General features: G+C 44.5%; 1 protein-coding gene across 2 annotated transcripts in view; it reads left to right on the forward strand.

Annotated features, from left to right (window-relative positions):
* The window catches only part of ASCC3 (activating signal cointegrator 1 complex subunit 3), an 824,578-nt gene that overhangs the window by 741,412 nt on the left and 58,492 nt on the right, over nt 1–24,674 (forward strand). For both annotated transcript variants that reach the window (XM_077289659.1, XM_077289660.1), the window contains exon 36: nt 8,118–8,252. In XM_077289659.1, the coding sequence (XP_077145774.1) occupies nt 8,118–8,252 (135 nt within the window). The remainder of the gene's footprint in view (nt 1–8,117; nt 8,253–24,674) is intronic.

Genomic DNA, 24,674 nt, shown 5'->3' on the forward strand with positions numbered 1-24,674 from the left:
TATTATATAATCCATATCTCAATGGCTGTATAATCCTTTGTGGAAGTTTACATTGCTTTTCTGCCCATGTAGCATAGCTGACAGCTCCTTAAGGTACCGTCACATTAAGCGACGCTGCAGCGATAACGACAACGATGCCGATCGCTGCAGCGTCGCTGTTTGATCGCTGGAGAGCTGTCACACAGACCGCTCTCCAGCGATCAACGATGCCGAGGTCCCCTGGTAACCAGGGTAAACATCGGGTAACTAAGCGCAGGGCCGCGCTTAGTAACCCGATGTTTACCCTGGTTACCAGCGTAAAATGTAAAAAAAACAAACAGCACATACTTACATTCACGTCCCCCTGCGTCCACTTCCTGACTGACTGAGCGCCGTACAGTGAGAGCAGAGCGGTGACGTCACCGCTGTGCTGCTTTCACTTTCACTTTGCGGCGCTGAGTCAGAGGAGGAAGCAGACTGCAGGGGACGCAATGTGAGTATGTGCTGTTTGTTTTTTTTACATTTTACGCTGGTAACCAGGGTAAACATCGGGTTACTAAGCGCGGCCCCGCGCTTAGTTACCCGATGTTTACCCTGGTTACCAGTGTAAAATATCGCTGGTATCGTTGCATTTGGTGTCAAACACAACGATACACGCCGGTCTGACGACCAAATAAAGTTCTGGACTTTATTCAGCGACCAGCGACATCACAGCAGGATCCTGATCGCTGCTGCGTGTCAAACTAAACGATATCGCTAGCGAGGACGCTGCAACGTCACGGATCGCTAGCGATATCGTTATAAAGTCGTTTAGTGTGACGGTACCTTTAGTGTCCCTCCTGTTGCTGACATCTCACACAGCTTATTACAAGCTGACAACTCAGTGTCCCTCCTGTTGCTGACATCTCACACAGCTTAGTACAAGCTGACAACTCCTCAGTGTCCCTCCTGTTACTGACATCTCTGTCATGAATCCCAATGGCTAGGGATAGCACAGGACAAGCAAAGTACAAATATATTACGGACGAGCTCTAGGGTGATGGAACCTGGGCTGACCGCTGCCCTACGCCTGACAAACGCAACTAGAGATAGCCAGGGAGCGTGCCTACGTTGGTTCTAGACGCCACGCACCAGCCTAAGAGCTAACTAGCACTGCAGAGAAAATAAAGACCTCACTTGCCTCCAGCGGAATGAACCCCAAAAGATATAGTTGCCCCCCACATGTATTGACGGTGAAATGAGAGGAAGGCACACACATAGAGATGATATATATAGTTTTAGCAAATTGAGGCCCGCTGTAAACTAGAAAGCAGAACGATACAAAAGGGGACTGAGCGGTCAGCAAAAAACCCTAATCAAAAAAACCATCCTGAGATTACAAGAACCCATGTGCCAACTCATGGCACATGGGGAGAACCTCAGTCCACTAGAGCTACCAGCTAGCATAGAGACATAATAAGCAAGCTGGACAAAAAACCAAACAACTGAAAATCAGCACTTAGCTTATCCTGAAAGATCTGGGAGCAGGTAGGCAGGAACCAAACAGAGCACATCTGAATACATTGATAGCCGGCAAGGGAAATTACAGAAAGGCCAGGTAAAATAGGAAACACCCAGCCACTGATGGACAGGTGGAAACCAAAGGCCGCAACCCACCAAAGTCACCCAGTACCAGCAGTAACCACCAGAGGGAGCCCACAAACAGAATCCACAACAGTACCCCCCCCTTGAGGAGGGGTCACCGAACCCTCACGAGAACCCCCAGGGCGATCAGGGTGAGCTCTATGGAAGGCGCGGACCAAATCAGTCGCATGAACATCGGAGGCGACCACCCAGGAATTATCCTCCTGACCATAACCCTTCCACTTAACCAAATACTGGAGTTTGCGTCTGGAAACACGAGAATCCAAGATCTTCTCAACAACATACTCCAATTCTCCCTCCACCAGCACCGGAGCAGGAGGCTCAACCGAAGGAACAACGGGCACCTCATACCTCCGCAACAACGACCGATGGAACACATTATGAATAGCAAACGATGCTGGGAGATCCAAACGAAAAGATACAGGGTTAAGAATCTCCGAGATCCTATAAGGACCGATGAACCAAGGCTTGAACTTAGGAGAAGAGACCTTCATAGGGACAAAACGAGAAGACAACCACACCAAATCCCCAACAAGAAGTCGGGGACCCACGCGGCGACGGCGATTAGCAAACTGCTGAGTCTTCTCCTGAGATAACTTCAAATTGTCCACCACCTGATTCCAAATCTGATGTAGCCTGTCCACCACCACGTCCACTCCAGGACAATCCGAAGGCTCCACCTGACCAGAGGAAAAACGAGGATGAAACCCCGAATTACAAAAAAAAGGAGAGACCAACGTGGCCGAACTAGCCCGATTATTAAGAGCAAATTCGGCCAGTGGCAAAAAAGCAACCCAGTCATCTTGATCAGCAGAAACAAAACACCTCAAATAAGTTTCCAAGGTCTGATTAGTTCGCTCCGTCTGGCCATTCGTCTGAGGATGGAATGCAGACGAGAAAGACAAATCAATGCCCATCTTGGCACAAAACGTCCGCCAAAATCTAGACACAAACTGGGATCCCCTGTCAGAAACGATATTCTCCGGAATCCCATGCAAACGAACCACGTTCTGAAAAAATAAAGGGACCAACTCAGAGGAGGAAGGCAACTTAGGCAAGGGCACCAAATGAACCATCTTAGAAAAGCGGTCACACACAACCCAGATAACGGACATTTTCTGTGAAACCGGGAGATCAGAAATAAAATCCATGGAAATGTGCGTCCAAGGCCTCTTCGGGATGGGCAAGGATAACAACAACCCACTGGCCCGAGAACAGCAAGGCTTAGCTCGAGCACACACTTCACAAGACTGCACAAAGGTACGCACATCCCTAGACAAGGAAGGCCACCAAAAAGACCTGGCCACCAAGTCTCTAGTACCAAATATTCCAGGATGACCAGCCAACACAGAAGAATGGACCTCGGAGATGACTCTACTGGTCCAATCATCCGGAACAAACAGTCTTTCTGGTGGACAACGATCCGGTTTATCCACCTGAAACTCCTGCAATGCACGTCGCAAGTCTGGGGATACGGCGGACAATATTACCCCATCCCTAAGGATACCAGTAGGCCCAGAGTCTCCTGGAGAGTCAGGCACAAAACTCCTGGAAAGAGCATCTGCCTTCACATTCTTTGAACCTGGCAGGTATGAAACCACGAAATTGAAACGAGAAAAAAACAACGACCAACGAGCCTGTCTAGGATTCAAACGCCTGGCAGACTCAAGGTAAATGAGATTCTTGTGATCAGTCAAGACCACCACACGATGTTTAGCACCCTCAAGCCAATGACGCCACTCCTCAAATGCCCACTTCATGGCCAAAAGCTCCCGATTACCCACATCATAATTGCGCTCGGCGGGCGAGAATTTTCTAGAGAAGAATGCACATGGCTTCATCACCGAGCCATTAGAACTTCTCTGTGACAAAACCGCCCCCGCTCCAATCTCGGAAGCATCAACCTCAACCTGAAAAGGAAGTGAAACATCTGGTTGACACAACACAGGAGCAGAAGAAAACCGGCGCTTAAGTTCCTGAAAGGCCTCCACGGCCGCAGGAGACCAATCAGCAACATCAGCACCCTTTTTAGTCAAATCAGTCAAAGGTTTAGCAATACTGGAAAAATTAGCAATGAACCGACGATAAAAATTAGCAAACCCCAAGAACTTCTGAAGGCTCTTAACAGATGTAGGTTGTGTCCAGTCACAAATCGCCTGAACCTTGACGGGATCCATCTCAATAGTAGAAGGAGAAAAAATATACCCCAAAAAAGAAATCTTCTGGACTCCGAAGAGACACTTTGAGCCCTTCACAAACAGAGAATTGGCCCGCAGAACCTGAAACACCTTCCTGACCTGTAGAACATGAGACTCCCAGTCATCAGAAAACACCAAAATATCATCCAAATACACAATTATAAACTTATCCAGATATTCACGGAAAATATTGTGCATAAAGGACTGAAAGACTGACGGAGCATTGGAGAGTCCAAAAGGCATTACCAAATACTCAAAATGGCCCTCAGGCGTATTAAATGCGGTTTTCCACTCATCACCCTGTTTTATCCGCACCAGATTATACGCACCGCGAAGATCTATCTTAGTGAACCACCTAGCCCCCTTAATGCGAGCAAACAAATCAGTCAATAATGGCAATGGATACTGATACTTGACTGTAATCTTATTCAGAAGGCGATAATCTATACAAGGCCTCAGGGAACCATCTTTTTTTGCCACAAAAAAAAAAACCTGCTCCCAGAGGGGACGAAGATGGACGAATATGTCCCTTTTCCAAGGACTCCTTAATATAATTCCGCATAGCAGTATGCTCTGGCAGTGACAGATTAAATAAACGACCCTTAGGGAACTTACTGCCAGGAATCAATTCTATAGCACAGTCACAATCTCTATGCGGAGGGAGCGAATTGAGCTTAGGCTCCTCAAAAACATCCCTATAGTCAGACAAAAACGCAGGGATCTCAGAAGGAGTAGATGAAGCGATTGAAATCGGAGGTGCATCATCATGAACCCCCTGACATCCCCAGCTTAACACAGACATTGTTTTCCAGTCCAGGACAGGATTATGAGTTTGTAACCATGGCAGACCAAGCACTAGTACATCATGTAAATTATAAAGTACAAGGAAGCGAATCACCTCCTGATGAACGGGAGTCATGCGCATGGTCACTTGTGTCCAATACTGCGGTTTATTCATAGCCAATGGTGTAGAGTCAATTCCCTTCAGAGGAATAGGAACTTCCAGAGGTTCCAGACTAAAACCGCAGCGTTTAGCAAATGACCAATCCATAAGACTCAGGGCAGCGCCCGAATCCACATAGGCATCGACGGAAATGGAAGACAGTGAAAAAATCAGAGTCACAGACAAAATGAACTTAGGCTGCAGAGTACCAATGGCAAAAGATTTATCAACCCTTTTTGTGCGTTTAGAGCATGCTGATATAACATGAGCTGAATCACCACAATAGAAACACAATCCATTTTTCCGCCTATAATTTTGCCGTTCACTTCTGGACTGAATTCTATCACATTGCATAGTCTCAGGTGCCTGTTCAGAAGACACCGCCAACTGGTGCACGGGTTTGCGCTCCCGTAAACGCCGATCAATCTGAATGGCCATAGCCATAGACTCATTCAGACCTGTAGGCGTAGGGAACCCCACCATAATATCCTTAATGGCCTCAGAAAGACCATTTCTGAAGTTTGCAGCCAGGGCGCACTCATTCCACTGAGTAAGCACCGACCATTTCCGAAACTTCTGACAATATATCTCCGCTTCATCATGCCCCTGAGAGAGGGCTAATAAAGCCTTTTCAGCCTGAATCTCCAGGTTAGGTTCCTCATAGAGCAATCACAATGCCAGAAAAAACGCAGCCACACTGAGCAATGCAGGATCCCCTGGTGCCAATGCAAATGCCCAATTCTGAGGGTCGCCCCGCAGGAAAGATATTACAATCTTGACCGGTTGAGCAGGGTCTCCAGAGGAGCGAGATTTTAAAGAAAGAAACAATTTACAATTGTTCCTGAAATTCAGGAAGGTAGATCTATCTCCAGAAAAGAACTCTGGAATAGGAATTCTAGGTTCAGACATGGGAGTGCAAACAACAAAATCCTGTATGTTTTGAACTTTTGCCGCGAGATTACTCAGGCTGGAAGCCAAACTCTGGACATCCATGTTAAACAGCTAAGATCAGAGCCATTCAAGGGTTAAGAGGAGGTAAGAAGCAGCTAGACAGCAATTAAGGGCTAGGCAGCAAAACTCTGAAGGGAAAAAAAAAAAAAAAATTTCCCTTAAACACTTCTCTTTCTCCTGCTTCAGCCCAAACAATTAACACTTTGTGGGCCGGCTATACTGTCATGAATCCCAATGGCTAGGGATAGCACAGGACAAGCAAAGTACAAATATATTACGGACGAGCTCTAGGGTGATGGAACCTGGGCTGACCGCTGCCCTACGCCTGACAAACGCAACTAGAGATAGCCAGGGAGCGTGCCTACGTTGGTTCTAGACGCCACGCACCAGCCTAAGAGCTAACTAGCACTGCAGAGAAAATAAAGACCTCACTTGCCTCCAGCGGAATGAACCCCAAAAGATATAGTTGCCCCCCACATGTATTGACGGTGAAATGAGAGGAAGGCACACACATAGAGATGATATATATAGTTTTAGCAAATTGAGGCCCGCTGTAAACTAGAAAGCAGAACGATACAAAAGGGGACTGAGCGGTCAGCAAAAAACCCTAATCAAAAAAACCATCCTGAGATTACAAGAACCCATGTGCCAACTCATGGCACATGGGGAGAACCTCAGTCCACTAGAGCTACCAGCTAGCATAGAGACATAATAAGCAAGCTGGACAAAAAACCAAACAACTGAAAATCAGCACTTAGCTTATCCTGAAAGATCTGGGAGCAGGTAGGCAGGAACCAAACAGAGCACATCTGAATACATTGATAGCCGGCAAGGGAAATGACAGAAAGGCCAGGTAAAATAGGAAACACCCAGCCACTGATGGACAGGTGGAAACCAAAGGCCGCAACCCACCAAAGTCACCCAGTACCATCAGTAACCACCAGAGGGAGCCCACAAACAGAATCCACAACACATCTCACACAGCTTAGTACAAGCTGACAGCTTCTCAGTGTCCCTCCTGTTACTGACATCTCACACAGCTTAGTACAAGCTGACAGCTTCTCAGTGTCCCTCCTGTTACTGGCATCTCTCACAGCTTAGTACAAGCTGACAGCTCCTCAGTGTCCCTCCTGTTACTGGCATCTCTCATAGCTTAGTACAAGCTGACAGCTCCTCAGTGTCCCTCCTGTTACTGACATCTCACACAGCTTAGTACAAGCTGACAGCTTCTCAGTGTCCCTCCTGTTACTGACATCTCTCACAGCTTAGTACAAGCTGACAGCTCCTCAGTGTCCCTCCTGTTACTGCCATCTCACACAGCTTAGTACAAGCTGACAGCTCCTCAGTGTCCCTCCTGTTACTGACATCTCACACAGCTTAGTACAAGCTGACAGCTCCTCAGTGTCCCTCCTGTTACTGGCATCTCTCACAGCTTAGTACAAGCTGACAACTCCTCAGTGTCCCTCCTGTTACTGACATCTCACACAGCTTAGTACAAGCTGACAGCTCCTCAGTGTCCCTCCTGTTACTGACATCTCACACAGCTTAGTACAAGCTGACAGCTCCTCAGTGTCCCTCCTGTTACTGACATCTCACACAGCTTAGTACAAGCTGACAGCTCCTCAGTGTCCCCCGTTACTGACATCTCACACAGCTTAGTACAAGCTGACAGCTCCTCAGTGTCCCTCCTGTTACTGACATCTCACACAGCTTAGTACAAGCTGACAGCTCCTCAGTGTCCCTCCTGTTACTGACATCTCACACAGCTTAGTACAAGCTGACAGCTCCTCAGTGTCCCCCCTGTTACTAACATCTCACACAGCTTAGTACAAGCTGACAGCTCCTCAGTGTCCCTCCTGTTACTGACATCTCACACAGCTTAGTACAAGCTGACAGCTCCTCAGTGTCCCTCCTGTTACTGACATCTCACACAGCTTAGTACAAGCTGACAGCTCCTCAGTGTCTCCCCTGTTACTGACATCTCACACAGCTTAGTACAAGCTGACAGCTCCTCAGTGTCCCTCCTGGTACTGACATCTCACACAGCTTAGTGCAAGCTGACAGGTCCTCAGTGTCCCTCCTGTTGCTGACGTCTCACGCTGCTCAGTACAAGTTGCAGCTGACAGTTGGGCTGGGTGAGTGGAGATTGAAGATACTTGGACTGGAGATTATTATTTAGCTGGACTGGATGATAAAATTATGATTTTAGCATCAGGATGATACAGCCAATCTGACATGGTTTTTGAAAGTAAATACTCAAGTCTCAGCAGGCCTAAGAGATCTATTTAATAACATATGCAGTTTGCATTGTGAAATCTGGTCGCAAATCCACTTTAAGACAAAAACTCCATCATTAAGCTTCCAAAGTGTGTTAATGAGTTTTTTTTTCTTTTTATTCAAAGGACAATCGTACAATTGAGCCCCAAACCTACGGACAGATTGCTTCATATTATTATTTGAAACACCAAACTGTTCGGATGTTTAAGGACAGACTGAAATCAGAGTGTTCTGTTGAAGACTTGTTATCAGTTCTGACAGTAAGTAAATAAGAGTTCAAATGTGTTATGTTAAATTATAATCCCTCATGATGCTTTTTATGCGACCATTATTTTATCATTAATAGTGCCTAGCTCAATTTTATAACAATATTGTGCAGTTGTTGTTCCTTAAAGGATGGCAACCCCTGTCCTAATCGTGTATGTGTTCCTCAAAGTTCGGGTCTATGTTCCGGAACAAAGAGCTGGTCTAGTAAACCAACGGCGTACATGTCCGAAATACAAGGCTTCATTACCAACTGCTGGAGATGAATTATTTCCTAGCCATGTCTTCCCCCTGGCAATAACATCAACTCATCAGGGGCACAACTATAGTGGTCTTCTTATATGGCTCCATTGGGCCATACGAGAAGACCAATAATTCCATCAAAGAGGTTTTTTAGACCAGGAATAATTTTTGGCAGGTAGTGTATTATGCCGAATCCTAATCGTGTGTTGGCTCTTTTTGCCTGTTGAAGAGGTCGTCCTATGACATCCCATATGGTTATGCAAGTATGAAAAGGTGCCACATGTATGTGGTTGCACACGTACATATCCTGTCTTCTCTGTTTATACATATACAGTTATTGCGCTGCTGTAATACTTGGTCCATCGCCTTTAATATTGTGTTGCCTGCTGGTTGTGATCTATTAGAGCTGTGCCTACTAAAATATCATGCATTTTGGCGCTGATGGAAAAGTAGACATAATTGGTAATTAAGTTACTTTTCCAGGTCTCCCCATTAAAGGTGTAAATTGGCGGTTTCTAAAGGCTTGAGATTCATAAAAGAAAAACCACGGGATTTTGAAGATTTTTTTTTTGCAAGTTAATGAGCTTTCTAATTAAGCCAATTGCTCCACACCTCCTTTGTCATCCCATAACATTACATCTGTCCAGTGCTAATGCTTTCTCTTCACTTACGGAGGCATTTAACAGTTTTGGCAACAGGGAATAACACAGCATAGGGTGAATGTGCTAATTACTTTACATGTCAAGGGGAAATCGGCTAATAATGTAACACATCAGCACTAGAATGATGAAAACACATACCAATACCAGCATAATCCTGAATATGTATTATCTGTTCCATTATATATATATATATATATATATATATATATATATCTATGTACAACACAGTGACGTTGTGATGTTTTCATCCACCATATAAGCAACCTGCTATGATAATCTGATGCGATGCTCTTCCACTCCAATTTTAATTTAACACAACACTGCTTCACTTCTTTTGAATGAGAAAATACAGCATTGAAATCTACTTCAGAAGCTGAGTACATTTGCTAGTACACTCCTCAACATGGAAATTACTACGCTAAGAAGAAACATTTGTAGAATAATGGAAATCACTGGATGCATAAACATATTAATGATTTACAAATGATAAAACAAATGAAAATATTTTTAAAACATCTCCATTTGTTCAGTATTTGGTGTGAGTGCCACACACAGAAATCCATGCATTTACGCTATCGTTGAGGTTATAAGTGGTTGTCTGAGAAACGTTCTGCCACGCTGAATGCACTTTGGCCAGATCCACTGGGGACGCTCCCACCAATGACATAATGACATCTTAAAGTGCTCGAATGAAGTAAGTCTAGAGAAGCTCCAGGCCATGGTAGCACGTTAAGGCCACGCAAGCTGCTCACAGTAGCATAAGCATATGTGACCTGGTGGTGTTGTGTTGAAGACACTTTGGTTGATTCCACCTGACATTATAATTCCAGGATTACGATCAGTGTGATGTTTCCTCCTGACGGTTTCTTCATAGTTTTGCTCAGGTGGTCTCCAGAACAATTTCAGCTATTATTGCGTCCAAGACAAAAGTGGGGCTTTTCCCTTAAGAGGATAGGACTCCATTGTAGCCTCCATTGCCATCTTGTTCTGCACCACAATATCCTTTGAGAGGAGTGGTGTGAGGTCAATAGAACACCTCTAGCTGGATGTCTGGCTTGTAGTCCAGTGTCATACGAACACCTTGTGATGGTTTGTGTAGACACTGCTAGATATGTTAATGGTATGCAACTAGTAAAATAATGAAAAACATATTGAACACACCTCAATATATTCAGTCTCAAATGTGAGAACCATGCTGAATGTCAAAACGCCAGGCCACATGTTGCTTGGCCTAAATGTGTCACCATGGCCTGCAGTATCTCTGGACTTCTCTACCATCGAGTACATGTGGAAGTCATTGGTCGGCAAATTACAAAGGGAGCTGCCAGCAGCGGAATTTGATGATTAGCTTAGCTGGGTGCATTTAAGATGGCAGAACATTCCTCAGACAACCATTAATAACCTAACTTTCTGTTATCACATACTCCACTTTTGTGGCACAAAAAATGAAGAATTTATCTAATCATTCCTCTCTCGCTAAAGGTACCTTCACACGAAACGACTTTGTAACGATATCGCTAGCGATCCGTGACGTTGCAGCGTCCTCGCTAGTGATATCGTTTCGTTTGACACGCAGCAGCGATCAGAATCCTGCTGTGATGTCGCTGGTCGCTGAATAAAGTCCAGAACTTTATTTGGTCGTCCGATCGCCGTGTATCGTTGTGTTTGAAAGCAAAAGCAACGATACCAGCGATATTTTACTCTGGTAACCAGGGTAAACATCGGGTTACCAAGCGCAGGGCCGCGCTTAGTAACCCGATGTTTACCCTGGTTACCAGCGTAAAAGTAAAAAAAACAAACAGTACATACTCACCTGCGCGTCCCCCAGCGTCTGCTTCCTGACACTTACTGAGCGCCGGCCCTAAAGTGAAAGCACAGCGGTGACGTCACCGCTGTGCTGTTAGGGCCGGAGCTCAGTCAGTGTCAGGAAGCAGACGCTGGGGGACGCGCAGGTGAGTATGTACTGTTTGTTTTTTTTACTTTTACGCTGGTAACCAGGGTAAACATCGGGTTACTAAGCGCGGCCCTGCGCTTAGCAACCCGATGTTTACCCTGGTTACCCAGGGACCTCGGCATCGTTGGTCGCTGGAGAGCGGTCTGTGTGACAGCTCTCCAGTGATCAAACAGCGACGCTGCAGCGATCGGCATCGTTGTCGCTATCGCTGCAGCGTCGCTTCGTGTGAAGGTACCTTAAGATGCCCTCACTTTTCAATAAAGATTGCAGAGCTGGTGAAAAAAACACCTAAAGTTGTAAAAGCTTTGTGCCAAGTATGCATTACACAAAACAAATTGTGACATTTCAAACCGTTTTCCTCCAGATTTCTGGTGCATACAATTTGATGAATCAGTCCTTTAGTTGTACATATAGGTATTCTAACACTTAAAAGGAAGGTATCATCAGAAAATAATGTATTATTTAAATTATGTTTATGTATCAACTTTATTGTTGAATATTTTTTGGCATTGTTTTTATTTCATATCACAATCTGTAGTTTTCATTAAAAAAAAAAAAAAACAGAAATTTCGCAATTTTTACATTGTCCACTGTGATTATTTTATGCTTAGAATTCCTGTTCTGTACAGGATCCAAGGGATATCGTTTTTCCTTGTTAAGAGTGTCAAGCATGCCGAGATGAGGAGACTTTTAAGCCGCAATGCTCCTCTGGGAAATATGCAAATTGTCTCTTTGAAGAGGACTAGAACTCTAGTGCCACCTATTGGAAGTAGCAATCCTAGAAGTCAATGTCGGCCCTTTAACGAGCCTTGTCATTTAGAATAAAAGCCAAAACCAGAATCTCAATTTGCAGACATTGTGTTTCGGGGTACTGCCCCTCGTCAGTGCAAAGCGAAGATCTTGTTTGGCTGTGTGACAGAAAACTATTCAGAAGTCTCATTATCATCCCAGGCTGGATTAGAGTGTCATGTAACACCTCTATATGCAGATGATAACACAGGAGCCACCATTCACCATAAGTGATTTCTCAGCTCCCCTGCTTCCCCTCCCTTCACAATGAACTTTGCACACGCTCATAAGATGCTTCAATGCAAAACATAGGTCCTGAGTCAGTATATTGCTGCTAATGTACTTGTAAATTTCCGGAAACAACAGGAAGCATAAGTCTACAATAGCCTCAGTGGCCATTATGAAAATTTAAAGATTTCCATTTTTATATATTTTTTTATTTTAAATCATGATATTAAAAAACAACATTTTTTATCAATACATTTAACATGATAACCTGATTTAAACAGTATTTTTTTTATAACAATCTTAATCGTTTAATGCATGTTATCTCTGTTCAGATAAAAATATAGATCTTAATTTCCACTGGTTTCCAGTTACCAGAGGGCGCTGCAGGTAGCCGCTCCACTAGGAGTAAGGGCCTAAGTTGGTGAGTCCAGCTGCCGGCACCCTCCCCACACTCCGAGGACAGGCTCTGTAGGTTGCAGTGGCTCTTTTCATGCCTTCATCCGCTTTCTGTGTACGGATCTCCCTGCATAGTGGATATGTGTTATGAATGGTAAATAAAAGAGAATAACTTGTACTCTTATATACTTAGATATTAATGCATATCCTTAGGTTATCCCTCACTGATCAGCTATTTTCAGAGATAGCCGGATGTAAACTGTTGCAAAGCTGAATAGATCATCTCTATACAATGTTTAGTGGCTGCTGCCTGGACCGCAGATGAGCGCCTATTGAAATGAATGTGCAGTACCTGGCAGTGGCCACTAAACAGCTGATGGCGCTGTGCTGTTCAGCTCTCCCGCTGTCTACCGTATATTCTGTTGTTGAGAACAGCTGATTGGTTGTTTGTTTTTGTTTTTTTGTTTAATTTTTGGATTCTATAATTTCAGAATTTTAGCTTAAAACAGTCTTCTTTTTCACGGTTGTGCTAATATAAAATCTCACTGGCTAGATAAGCATTCATAAATGTAGAAAAATGAGTTTTTTGGAGCATGGTAATATTTAAGTCGTAAGGTTTTATTTGCAGTTTTACGATGTCCTCCAGATTTTTGTGTGTCACTGGCATAAGTCATTGTGATAAGGCAACATTTTATCTGTGCTTTTCCTTAGATCTACGTGTTAATGTGCTGCGTTATCTTAAAGCACCAACGAAAGTGCACGATGCCAATTCCAGCTGTGGCGCAGATGTAAATATGTGATCATGCTGGCATGTGTCAAGCCTGTGCTAGCCTGTAGTGGCCACTAGGGGGCACATCAGATGCCTTGAAGCTTGGCTGTTGCCTTTCCAGCTTTACATGCTTTGCTCCCTTGGCTAGTTCAACAGATAGTGAATATTCCCATTATACTCGGAAACGTGTGCGGATTCCAGAATGGAAAGTGGAAACTGGTTGCCCTTCTAATGGGAGGACGTGTAACACTTCCTAGTTCTGATCCAATACATCCACATTTCTCTTTCAAAAAAATGAGAGTGGGTATTTTCTTAAAGTAAAATAGAGAAATATGAGAAATATGTCCTTATTGCCAGTATTGATACATAGAAAAATGCATTGTTTGTTGTTCTATCCGCTGTCTTAGGCTACTTTCACACTAGCGTCGTGTGACGGACGTCGCAATGCGTCGTTTTGGAGAAAAAACGCATCCTGCAAAGTTGCCCCACAGGATGCGTTTTTTCCCCATAGATTTGCATTAGCGACGCATTGCGACATATGGCCACATGTCGCATCCGTCGTGCGATGGATGCGTCGTGTTTCTGGCGGCCGCGACGCACAAAAAAACGTTCAATGTAACTTTTTTTGTGCGTCGGGTCCGCCATTTTCGACCGCGCATGCGCCCCCTCCTCCCCGGAGCTCACAATGGGCAGTGGATATGTTGTGGGCATCCGCTGCCCACGTTGTGCTACATTAACACACTGTCCGTCGGGCCGACGGTTTGCGACGGCCCGTACTGACGGACTAGTGTGAAAGTAGCCTTAGCTGCAGTCTTAGTTCAGAAACTCACCCCTAAATATATTTTGATCCTAGAATTAATTCAGACCCCAGATCTGACCGAAGAATTATTTAGTTACCAGACCCCTAAATTAATTCAGATCCCTCTCAGTCTAGATCTCTACCTGAACTTAGACCCAGCACATATAATAGTAATTTTATTATTTTATTTATATTGTGCCAACATATTCTGCAGACGAAGAAAAATATTCATGCCAGAACCCTAAACTAATTCAGACCCCAAGGCTAACCCGATGAATTAAATCAGGGGTCTGGCCTCAGCTATGAGTTGCGGTGATTAAGAGCCCAACCACAATTTAATTCAAGCACCAGACCCCAAAATGTACTTCATGGGGTTGTCCAGATTTGGGACCAAAGTATGTGGTCACACTATGCGAGTGCAGACTGCCGAGTTGTGACAGCATGTGATGCACTCGCTATGATGATTTCTTGAAATTCCCCATGTTAGTTGGCGGTCACGTGTCTTCATGTATTCGGTTTCAGTCGCGTGTCGACTAGATTCATTCAGCTTCTCTCAATGGAAGTGAACTGAGAGAAGCCAAAAGAATGACTGCAGACTATTGTCCCAAGCCTGCATAACCCCTTTAAATCCAGTATTGTAGGTTTTCCCCTACTGAAAAATATAAAAAAAAATAAAACATGCACTAGCTTCTAAAATCACCGACGTCATATTCACGTTACCGATCCACCACCGCTCCTCATCCAGTTCAGCCTGTCACTGGGCTTCCTCCACTCTCTCTGACCGCTGCAGCCAATCTCTGTTGTGAGCAGTCATTGCACCACTGGGTATCACATGGACGAGGAAGTAGTGTGCTCAGCATAGAACCCAGAGCGTGCTGCAAGAATAGCGGGGGCGGTTCGGTTAGTAAGGCAATATGCTTCCTTTAAATATTTTAGAACCAGCTTAAAAACAGTTGAGCAGTCTAGAAGAATTTAGTGTAGAGTATTAGATTAATTATTCAGACCTCTGATTAAATGTGTAAATAAATTCAGACCCTGGCCCCTAAATGCAGACACAATCTTACCCTCCTCAGTTCTGTGGCAATCACCACTACAGACTAAATCCTCATGGCGTGAGTCTCGGGGTGCCCCATGTTATGCACCCAGATATGGAGAAGCCATTATGGATAGAAATAATCCACAGCTCCCGGTTATTCCAGAGAACCCTGTGTACTTGTACTGTGTTAAAACCCCTAGAACCCACTGCTGTAAACCATTAGGGGCCATTTACGTCGCATGACTATTGTGGTCATGCATCCCTAGGAACACTTGTTTCACCATAATTGTGCAGTCAGCGGATGCTGATAACCCGACGAACTAGCAAGATGCCCCGTCATTGGGTGAAATGATCTTTTTTTGCTGCGTAACAGGTCGGCAGCACATTGTGTTGTGTAACTAGGACCTGTGCTGCCGAGAACAATGGCAGCCTATGTGTACTTGGCTATCTATTGTAGGTTGTTCTGAAGCCAGAGCGACCTGTAGAAGCCAAACGGCAGCATGTTGCTAATCAGAGGCCATTTACACCATTATACACCTCTGCGGAAGGCAGAAAACGCAGAGTTTACCTTTTGGTGTGACCAGTAACAAATTGACATATTGCTGAAAATTCTGAAAATGAAATGGGGAAGTATGTACAAGCTCTCTGTGTATGTTGTAGCCATGGAATAAGACAATACATTTTCTCATATCATTTTGTAGCATAGAAACCCTGCTGCGAAAATAAAAGAAAAGTCAGCGTTTTCCCCTTAGCCGAGCTTCACCCGCGTGTCGTGGTGCAGAGTATGCCGAGATTGTCCCTGTCATGTGTTAGCTAAAGACTAAATATCCCCTGAGCTCGGTGACCACCCACGTATGGCATTTATTTCCATTACTTATATGGCACCAACATATTCCCCAGCGCTGCACAGAGCTTGTCGTCATTCACACAATCCCATTTCCTTCAATCATGTACGTTCGGGTCAGATTCATAGAGCGTCAAAAAATGTTTTCAGATTTGCGTTGGATTACTGACGCCTCGAATTGAGCATTCTTCAAACACTGTAGTGCCGCTAAGGGTGCAAACAGGCCGCAGAATTGCCGAACACCCCTCCAAACCTCTGCTTTGGCTTATGTACCTTGATGCCTGGCACGGGCATATGTGATATAGTCTATGCAATATTCTGCAATCAGTGCAAGCTGTTATTTACATATGGAAGCAGTCACATTGGCAGGAAAGGTGCAAATGTCATCTCGCAATGATTCTAGTATTATTACCTTTTTGGCACAATCCCAACTAGTCCGAACCCGATCTTCTATCTACGTGTTGTATTAGTCTGATGTCCGATTTCATGACCATACTCCATGTTTTATGATGTCACGGGTTCTAGCATTGTACGGCTATGTGAGCCTGCCTTTTGTATCCTGTCATGAAGAGCAGATGGATGCTTGACGGCCTGCTAATCCACAGCTGGATTGGTTTCAGCAGCCCCTACATTTCTAGGTTAGAGTGGCTGTTCTGTCGGACTGAGAGGGCAGCTAGAGAGGGATATCATTATTCATTAGGGTCCCAGTGGGAGCGCTGCCAGCAGAGATTAATTTTTTCTGTTATGCTTGTAAAACAAGCTCAGGTGGAGTCGGTAATCCTCGGGGCACGGGTGGCAGATCAAGGAAGATGCTACAAAGCTAGTTAATTTTCCGATTCCAGAGGAAACAGAAGCTCACTTCCATGTATAAAAACATGATTGCAAATCTAAGTAGCTAAAATCCAAATGGGATCTTGGAAAACATCTGGCACCAAAATCTTGCTGCAAGAAAAAGTCTTTGAAAGTTTACACATAGGCCAAATGAAGTGTATTCACCCCTCTGACATACAGTCCATAAATGTTATATATATACACACATGTCTTTAATAGGAGACATATACCGTGGGGAAAATAAGTATTTGATACACTGCCGACTTTTCCCACCTACAAAGAGTGGAGAGGTCTGTCATTTTTATTGTAGGTACAATTCAACTGTAGGAGACAGAATCTAAAAATAAACAGAAAATCACATTGTATGATTTTTAAATAATTTCATTTCATTTTATTGCATAAACTAAGTACGGTATTAGATCACCTACCAACCAGCAAGAATTCTGACTCTCACACAGACCTGTTAGTTGTTCTTTAAGAAGCCCTCCTACTCTGCACTCATTACCTGTATTAATTGCACTTGTTTTTACTCATTACATGCGTAAAAGACACCTGTCCACACACTTAATCACACTCCAACCTCTCCACCATGGCCTAAACCAAAAGAGCTGTCTAAGGACACCAGGGACAAAATTGTAGGCCTCCACTAGGCTGGGATGGGCTACAGGACATTAGGCAATCAGCTTGATGAAAAGGCAATAACTGTTGGCAAAATTGTTAGAAAATGGAGGAAACACAAGATGACTGCCAATTTTTCTTGGACTGGGGTTCCATGCAAGATCTAGCCTTGTAGGGTAAGGATGATTCTGAGAAAGAATCATCCTTATGTAAAAATCATACAATGTGATTTTCTGAATTTTTTTTTACGATTTTGTCTCTGACAGTTGAAGTGTACCCACAATAAAATTACAGACTTCTCCATTCTCTGTACTTGGGAAAACTGTCAAAATCTGCAGTGTATCATATACTTATTTTCCCCACTGTATTTCTTACTTTAGTAGTCTTGCATTTTTGAGTGTTTTATTTAGTGGTATGTAAAAGTTTGGGCACCCCTGGTCAAAATTGTTGTTATTGTGAACTGTTAATCAACTTGAAGATTAATTGATCTCTAAAATCCCTAAAGTTCAGATTACAGATGTGCTAGTGCAATGGAAATGCATTTAAAATAGCGTAATCTGCGTTTTTACTTGCAGATTTTCGCCTTCTAATACAATTCTATGGGGAAAAATTCCACACATAAAACTAAGTGTACCCGCAGGAAAAATTAACCTTGCAGATTTCCAAAATGTGGTAAAAAGCACAGTGGTCATCAGATTACTATAAATCCCATCCACGTTGCTAATGTTGTGATTTTTGCTCAATAAAAACACATAGCGTCAATATTTCACTGTAGGAGCTTAGCCTAAGGCGGCCTGTATGGCTACGTATGGAGGCGGTAAGGCAGCCTGTATAACTGCATATGCAGGTGGTAAGGCGGCCTGTATGACTACATATGGAGGCTGTAAGGCGGCCTGTATGACTGCATATGGAGGCTGTAAGGCGGCCTGTATGACTGCATATGGAGGCGGTAAGGCGGCCTGTATGACTGCATATGGAGGCTGTAAGGCGGCCTGTATGACTGCATATGGAGGCTGTAAGGCGGCCTGTATGACTACATATGGAGGCTGTAAGGCAGCCTGTATGACTGCATATGGAGGCTGTAAGGCGGCCTGTATGACTACATATTGAGGCGGTAAGGCGGCCTCTATGACTCCATATGGAGGCTGTAAAGCAGCCTGTATGACTGCATATGGAGGCTGTAAGGCGGCCTGTATGACTACATATGGAGGCGGTAAGGCGGCCTGTATGACTGCATATGGAGGCTGTAAAGCGGCCTGTATGACTTCATATGGAGGCTGTAAGGCGGCCTGTATGGCTGCATATGGAGGCTGTAAGGCGGCCTGTATGACTCCATATGGAGGCTGTAAAGCAGCCTGTATGACTGCATATGGAGGCTGTAAGGCAGCCTGTATGACTGCATATGGAGGCTGTAAGGCGGCCTGTATGACTACATATGGAGGTGGTAAGGCGGCCTGTATGACTGCATATGGAGGCTGTAAAGCGGCCTGTATGACTGCATATGGAGGCTGTAAGGTGGCCTGTATGACTGCATATGGAGGCTGTAAGGCGGCCTGTATGACTGCATATGGAGGCGGTAAGGCGGCCTGTATGACTGCATATGGAGGCTGTAAGGCGGCCTGTATGACTGCATATGGAGGCTGTAAGGCGGCCTGTATGACTACATATGGAGGCTGTAAGGCAGCCTGTATGACTGCATATGGAGGCTGTAAGGCGGCCTGTATGACTACATATGGAGGCGGTAAGGCGGCCTCTATGACTCCATATGGAGGCTGTAAAGCAGCCTGTATGACTGCATATGGAGGCTGTAAGGCGGCCTGTATGACTACATATGGAGGCGGTAAGGCGGCCTGTATGACTGCATATGGAGGCTGTAAGGCGGCCTGTATGACTGCATATGGAGGCTGTAAGGCGGCCTGTATGACTACATATGGAGGCTGTAAGGCAGCCTGTATGACTGCATATGGAGGCTGTAAGGCAGCCTATATGACTACGTATGGAGGCGGTAAGGCGGCCTCTATGACTCCATATGGAGGCTGTAAAGCAGCCTGTATGACTGCATATGAAGGCTGTAAGGCGGCCTGTATGACTACATATGGAGGCGGTAAGGCGGCCTGTATGACTGCATGTGGAGGCTGTAAAGCGGCCTGTATGACTGCATATGGAGGCTGTAAAGCGGCCTGTATGACTTCATATGGAGGCTGTAAGGCGGCCTGTATGGCTGCATATGGAGGCTGTAAGGCGGCCTCTATGACTCCATATGGAGGCTGTAAAGCAGCCTGTATGACTGCATATGGAGACTGTAAGGCGGCCTGTATGACTGTATATGGAGGCTGTAAGGCGGCCTGTATGACTACATATGGAGGTGGTAAGGCGGCCTGTATGACTGCATATGGAGGCTGTAAAGCGGCCTGTATGACTGCATATGGAGGCTGTAAGGTGGCCTGTATGACTGCATATGGAGGCTGTAAGGTGGCCTGTATGACTGCATATGGAGGCTGTAAGGCGGCCTGTATGATTACATATGGAGGCTGTAAGGCGGCCTGTATTACTACATATGGAGGCTGTAAGGCAGCCTGTATGACTGCATATGGAGGCTGTAAGGCGGCCTGTATGACTGCATATGGAGGCGGTAAGGCGGCCTGTATGACTGCATATGGAGGCTGTAAGGTGGCCTGTATGACTGCATATGGAGGCTGTAAGGCGGCCTGTATGATTACATATGGAGGCTGTAAGGCGGCCTGTATTACTACATATGGAGGCTGTAAGGCAGCCTGTATGACTGCATATGGAGGCTGTAAGGCGGCCTGTATGACTACATATGGAGGCGGTAAGGCGGCCTGTATGACTGCATATGGAGGCTGTAAGGCGGCCTGTATGACTGCATAATGAGGCGGTAAGGCGGCCTGTATGACTACATATGGAGGCGATAAGGCGGCCTGTATGACTGCATATGGAGGCTGTAAGGCGGCCTGTATGACTACATATGGCGACTGTAAGGCGGCCTGTATGACTGCATATGGAGGCTGTAAGGCGGCCTGTATGACTGCATAATGAGGCGGTAAGGCGGCCTGTATGACTACATATGGAGGCGATAAGGCGGCCTGTATGACTGCATATGGAGGCTGTAAGGCGGCCTGTATGACTACATATGGCGACTGTAAGGCGGCCTGTATGATTACATATGAAGGCGGCCTGTATGACTGCATATGGCGACTGTAAGGCGGCCTGTATGACTACATATGGAGGCTGTAAGGCGGCCTGTATGACTGCATATGGAGGCTGTAAGGCGGCCTGTATGACTACATATGGAGGCGGTAAGGCGGCCTGTATGACTGCATATGGCGACTGTAAGGCAGCCTGTATGATTACATATGGAGGCGGTAAGGCGGCCTGTATGACTGCATATGGCGACTGTAAGGCAGCCTGTATGATTACATATGGAGGCGGTAAGGCGGCCTATATGACTGCATATGGCGACTGTAAGGCGGCCTGTATGACTGCATATGGAGGCTGTAAGGCGGCCTGTATGATTGCATATGGAGGCTGTAAGGGCCCTTAATATGGCACTATAAAGCCTTTTTTATGCTGCCGTTCCATGTAATCATTTGCCATGGATTGTTGCTGCACATTTTGGGGTGCTGTCAGCTATGCTCTAAATTTCTGTATGAGGCCTAAAAATGCCTGTAAGAAATTCACAAAGATATTAGAAAAATAAGCATATGCTAATTAAATTATTATATAACTTATATTGTAGAATACTTTTGTAATTGTTAATCATATTCCAGATACAAACAATTAAAGCAGTTTTCCCCTATCCCCGACTGCAGTTGGTTTAAAATAAGAAAAACACTTTTCCCTCCCGGTCCAGCACTGAGACTCTCCTGCTGATGCAGTATTAGTGGAGTCATATTGCCAGCGCTGCAGCCAATATCTGAGCTCAAAGAGAAAACCGAGGGCTCCGCTGTATATAGCATGTAATTAGAATATAGCAAGAACGAAGAGAAAGGTCGTGCTGCACAAAAAGGATCACCAGAATGAAATATTCAAAAGAATCTGCATCAGACTAACAACAACAATTGAAAACACTTAAAAGTCACACATGTGACTGAACACATAACCACCCAATGAGGGGGATGGGCCCTATCACATCGGACATATAATAATAATTTTATTTATATAGCGCCAACATATTCCGCAGCGCTTTACAAATTATAGAGGGGATTTGTACAGATAATAGACATTACAGCATAACAGAAATCACAGTTCAAAATAGATACCAAGAGGAGTGAAGGCCCTGCTCGCAAGCTTACAAACTATAGACATATGAAATATACTGACCTAATAGTGTTGAACAGAGTTAAATTTAATTGCAATTCAAGACCCAGACAGTCAAAATGTATATTATATCAATAGGAAGTTCATATATAATAGAAACAATAAATCACCAAGCACAGTATTGTATCAGTCTGAATTGTAGCATTGCCCCATGGCTGATAGCCAAAAAGGCCTCCTGCAGAACCTCATAGACAGACACAAGTAGCACAAGAGGGCATCGAGAGGTGAATAGAACAAAAGCAATGATAAAGTTTTCTTGCCCATAATGAAGAAAGAGGTTTGAGTAAAGAGTGCATAATGCACAATTTGTACAGTGCTGCTAGTGCAATAGAGCCCTGAAAAGAGGCCTAGATACCTACATATAAAGAGCAGAGATGCCAGTGATGTAAGATCCCAACCCTAGTCCAAAAAAGGTCCAGTACAAGGACGCCCAATGTGTGTCACCACCAAAGTGTGGCTTCCTCAGGGGCTCGTCATAAGAAATAATTAAGAAAAATAATAACTAATAAAAATTATTTTGAATATTTTGTTCTGGTGATCCCTTTTTGTGTAGCAGGACCTTTCTGTTTGCTCTTGATACAATAACTGAGCTCAGTGGCTCTGCCTGAGTTGTGAGCACAAGATGTCAGAGCCACTGAGCTCAGTTATTGACTGCAGCAGTGTGGACAGACAATTACTGACATAGGGAGAAGTGGCGTACATTCAGTGCTGGGCCCGGAGGGTGAGTTAGGCCTCATTCAGACGTCCGTTTTTCTCACCTATGAGGAGACCATGGACTGACAGACCGTGAAAATCGAACTGCACTCAAATGTCATCTGATGAGTTCTCCTTCAATGGAAGTCTTCAAACAGAGGCTGGTTTAGGGAATCCCGTGCTGTATTGAGCAGGGAGTTGGACACGATGACCCCTGAGGTCTCTTCCAACCCTAACATTCTATGAGTCTATTAATAATGTCTGATTTTTTCACAGACCCATACACTTGCATTGTCCATTCTGATCCAACTCTCAGATCAAAAACGGACATGTCTCTACAATTTTGCACTGACCACTCAGTCCATGAAAAATCACAGACATGTGAATGGCCCGTAGACTACAACTCATACACCTAAAAGGGATATCTGAATGAGGCCTGTTACTTCTGTAGTGAATCACTGGTCATTATGAGAGCTGATTTGGTTTCTACTTGTTGAGCTCTTCCTAGATTAATTTTGTGTATTTTCCGGTATTATAGAGTAAATTGTAAGGCCCATTAATCATAATTGAAATTGCACACAGAGTGTTGGTAGCAGCGAGTGACCTCTTATTACTCTGTAGACAGTGGCAAAGGTCCCTGAGCTCTTGACCCTTGATCGCCAAGAATGCCATCCACTGTGTTTGCCATGGTGATTTAAGTAAAAAGGTGAATTGGGGAAACCTATGCCCTTCAGAATTTGTAAGTGATCACTGACCTGTTTGACTGCCCCTGACCTGAGTTTCACTCTGGTTATCAAGTGTTGTTTTCACACAAGCTGTAATGATAATAAAGTCCAGTGGAAGTCGGAGTCATTTGTATTCATTTTGCCTTCACGTCATGTTGGCTTTGAGCAGGGTTAGTAAATACAGCACAGTCACAGGAGCAGGACAATAAAGGGGGATTTCTTTAAAGTTCGGCCGTGAACAATATGCCGTGATTTGCTAAAATCTAAATATTGACTAGGTTATGTCTGTGTGCTCACTGAGGCTTCATAAGTAAATAAGACTAATCTTATAAAGCAGTTCTAACATTCTTAGGCTGTGTTCACACTGCTGGTAGAATAGCACTCTTTCATTTACCACACTTTAAAGGGTCCTCCGTGGAGGATGGGGGAATACAACAGACATATAGGCTCTGCTATGTAACTCGCGCAGCATGTGGTCTAACCTATCTTTGCTAAAAGCGGACAATGTTTGTGTATTTGGCTTAAAGGGACCTAATAAGCTAAGAAAATGTAATTTCGTACCCATGTTTGGTAATGCTATATGATAGTGAAATTATTTTTGAGTTACACTGCCTTTATATTGGAAATTGTGTCATTCCCTGCCATCCTCTTAGTCGCTGCGTTGCTGCTGCTTGAAGTCGCTCACTCTTTACCGCAGGAATATCAACAGAATTCTTGTAGTTTTCCACTTACAGTCTGTTGCTGTACACAGGCAAACTATGAAGTTTTCCATTCGGTTCAGATTTTGCTACTGAGAGTAAATAGTGGAGCTGAATTTAATGCCCTACCCACAGATGACCCACAGAAGCCAGAAATTAACAATTCACATCTGCGTTGTACTTTTTGACTTTCTGTACCATCAGTGAAGCAGAAAAATGGCTAATAATGCTTCTATTTAAGCACCTACAGATTTCAATGGGCATTTTCAATCTCTGTTATCTTTATATTGACTTTATTCGGTAAGTTTTTCATCTTTTCTGAAAGATGTAGAGAAACTCTACTTTTTTTTTCTTAATGTTGAAGTCAAAGCATGATAGATACAAACGGAATGTCTTTATTTGTATCCTTCATTTATTCTGTCTGGCAAACTCGTCGGGGCATGGGGCTGCCCTAGAAAATGGAATTTGTCAGGAGCTTTTTCTTCATCTGAGAGCAGCCTGATGTTGGCAAACAGAAGCTGAATCCAATGAAGTATCCCTTAGATTACTGGCTGCCGCTGTTGTCACACAATCAGAGCTATTAGATCTAGCAATGCAGCAGAGCTGAGAAAGCTAGCCACGCCCACACCAGGCCCAGTATGTACATAGTGTATAGACAGTGAGCTGCTTAGTTGCCGACTGGTCCAGCAATGTTAATTAGTGATAAGTGAGTGTACTCGTTGGTTGGGTTTTCCCGAGCACGCTCAGGTGTCCTCCGAGTATTTTTTAGTGCTCGGAGATTTAGCTTTCTTGCCG

The sequence above is a fragment of the Ranitomeya variabilis genome, chromosome 2 (assembly GCF_051348905.1).
Source record: "Ranitomeya variabilis isolate aRanVar5 chromosome 2, aRanVar5.hap1, whole genome shotgun sequence".
NCBI lineage: Eukaryota > Metazoa > Chordata > Amphibia > Anura > Dendrobatidae > Ranitomeya > Ranitomeya variabilis.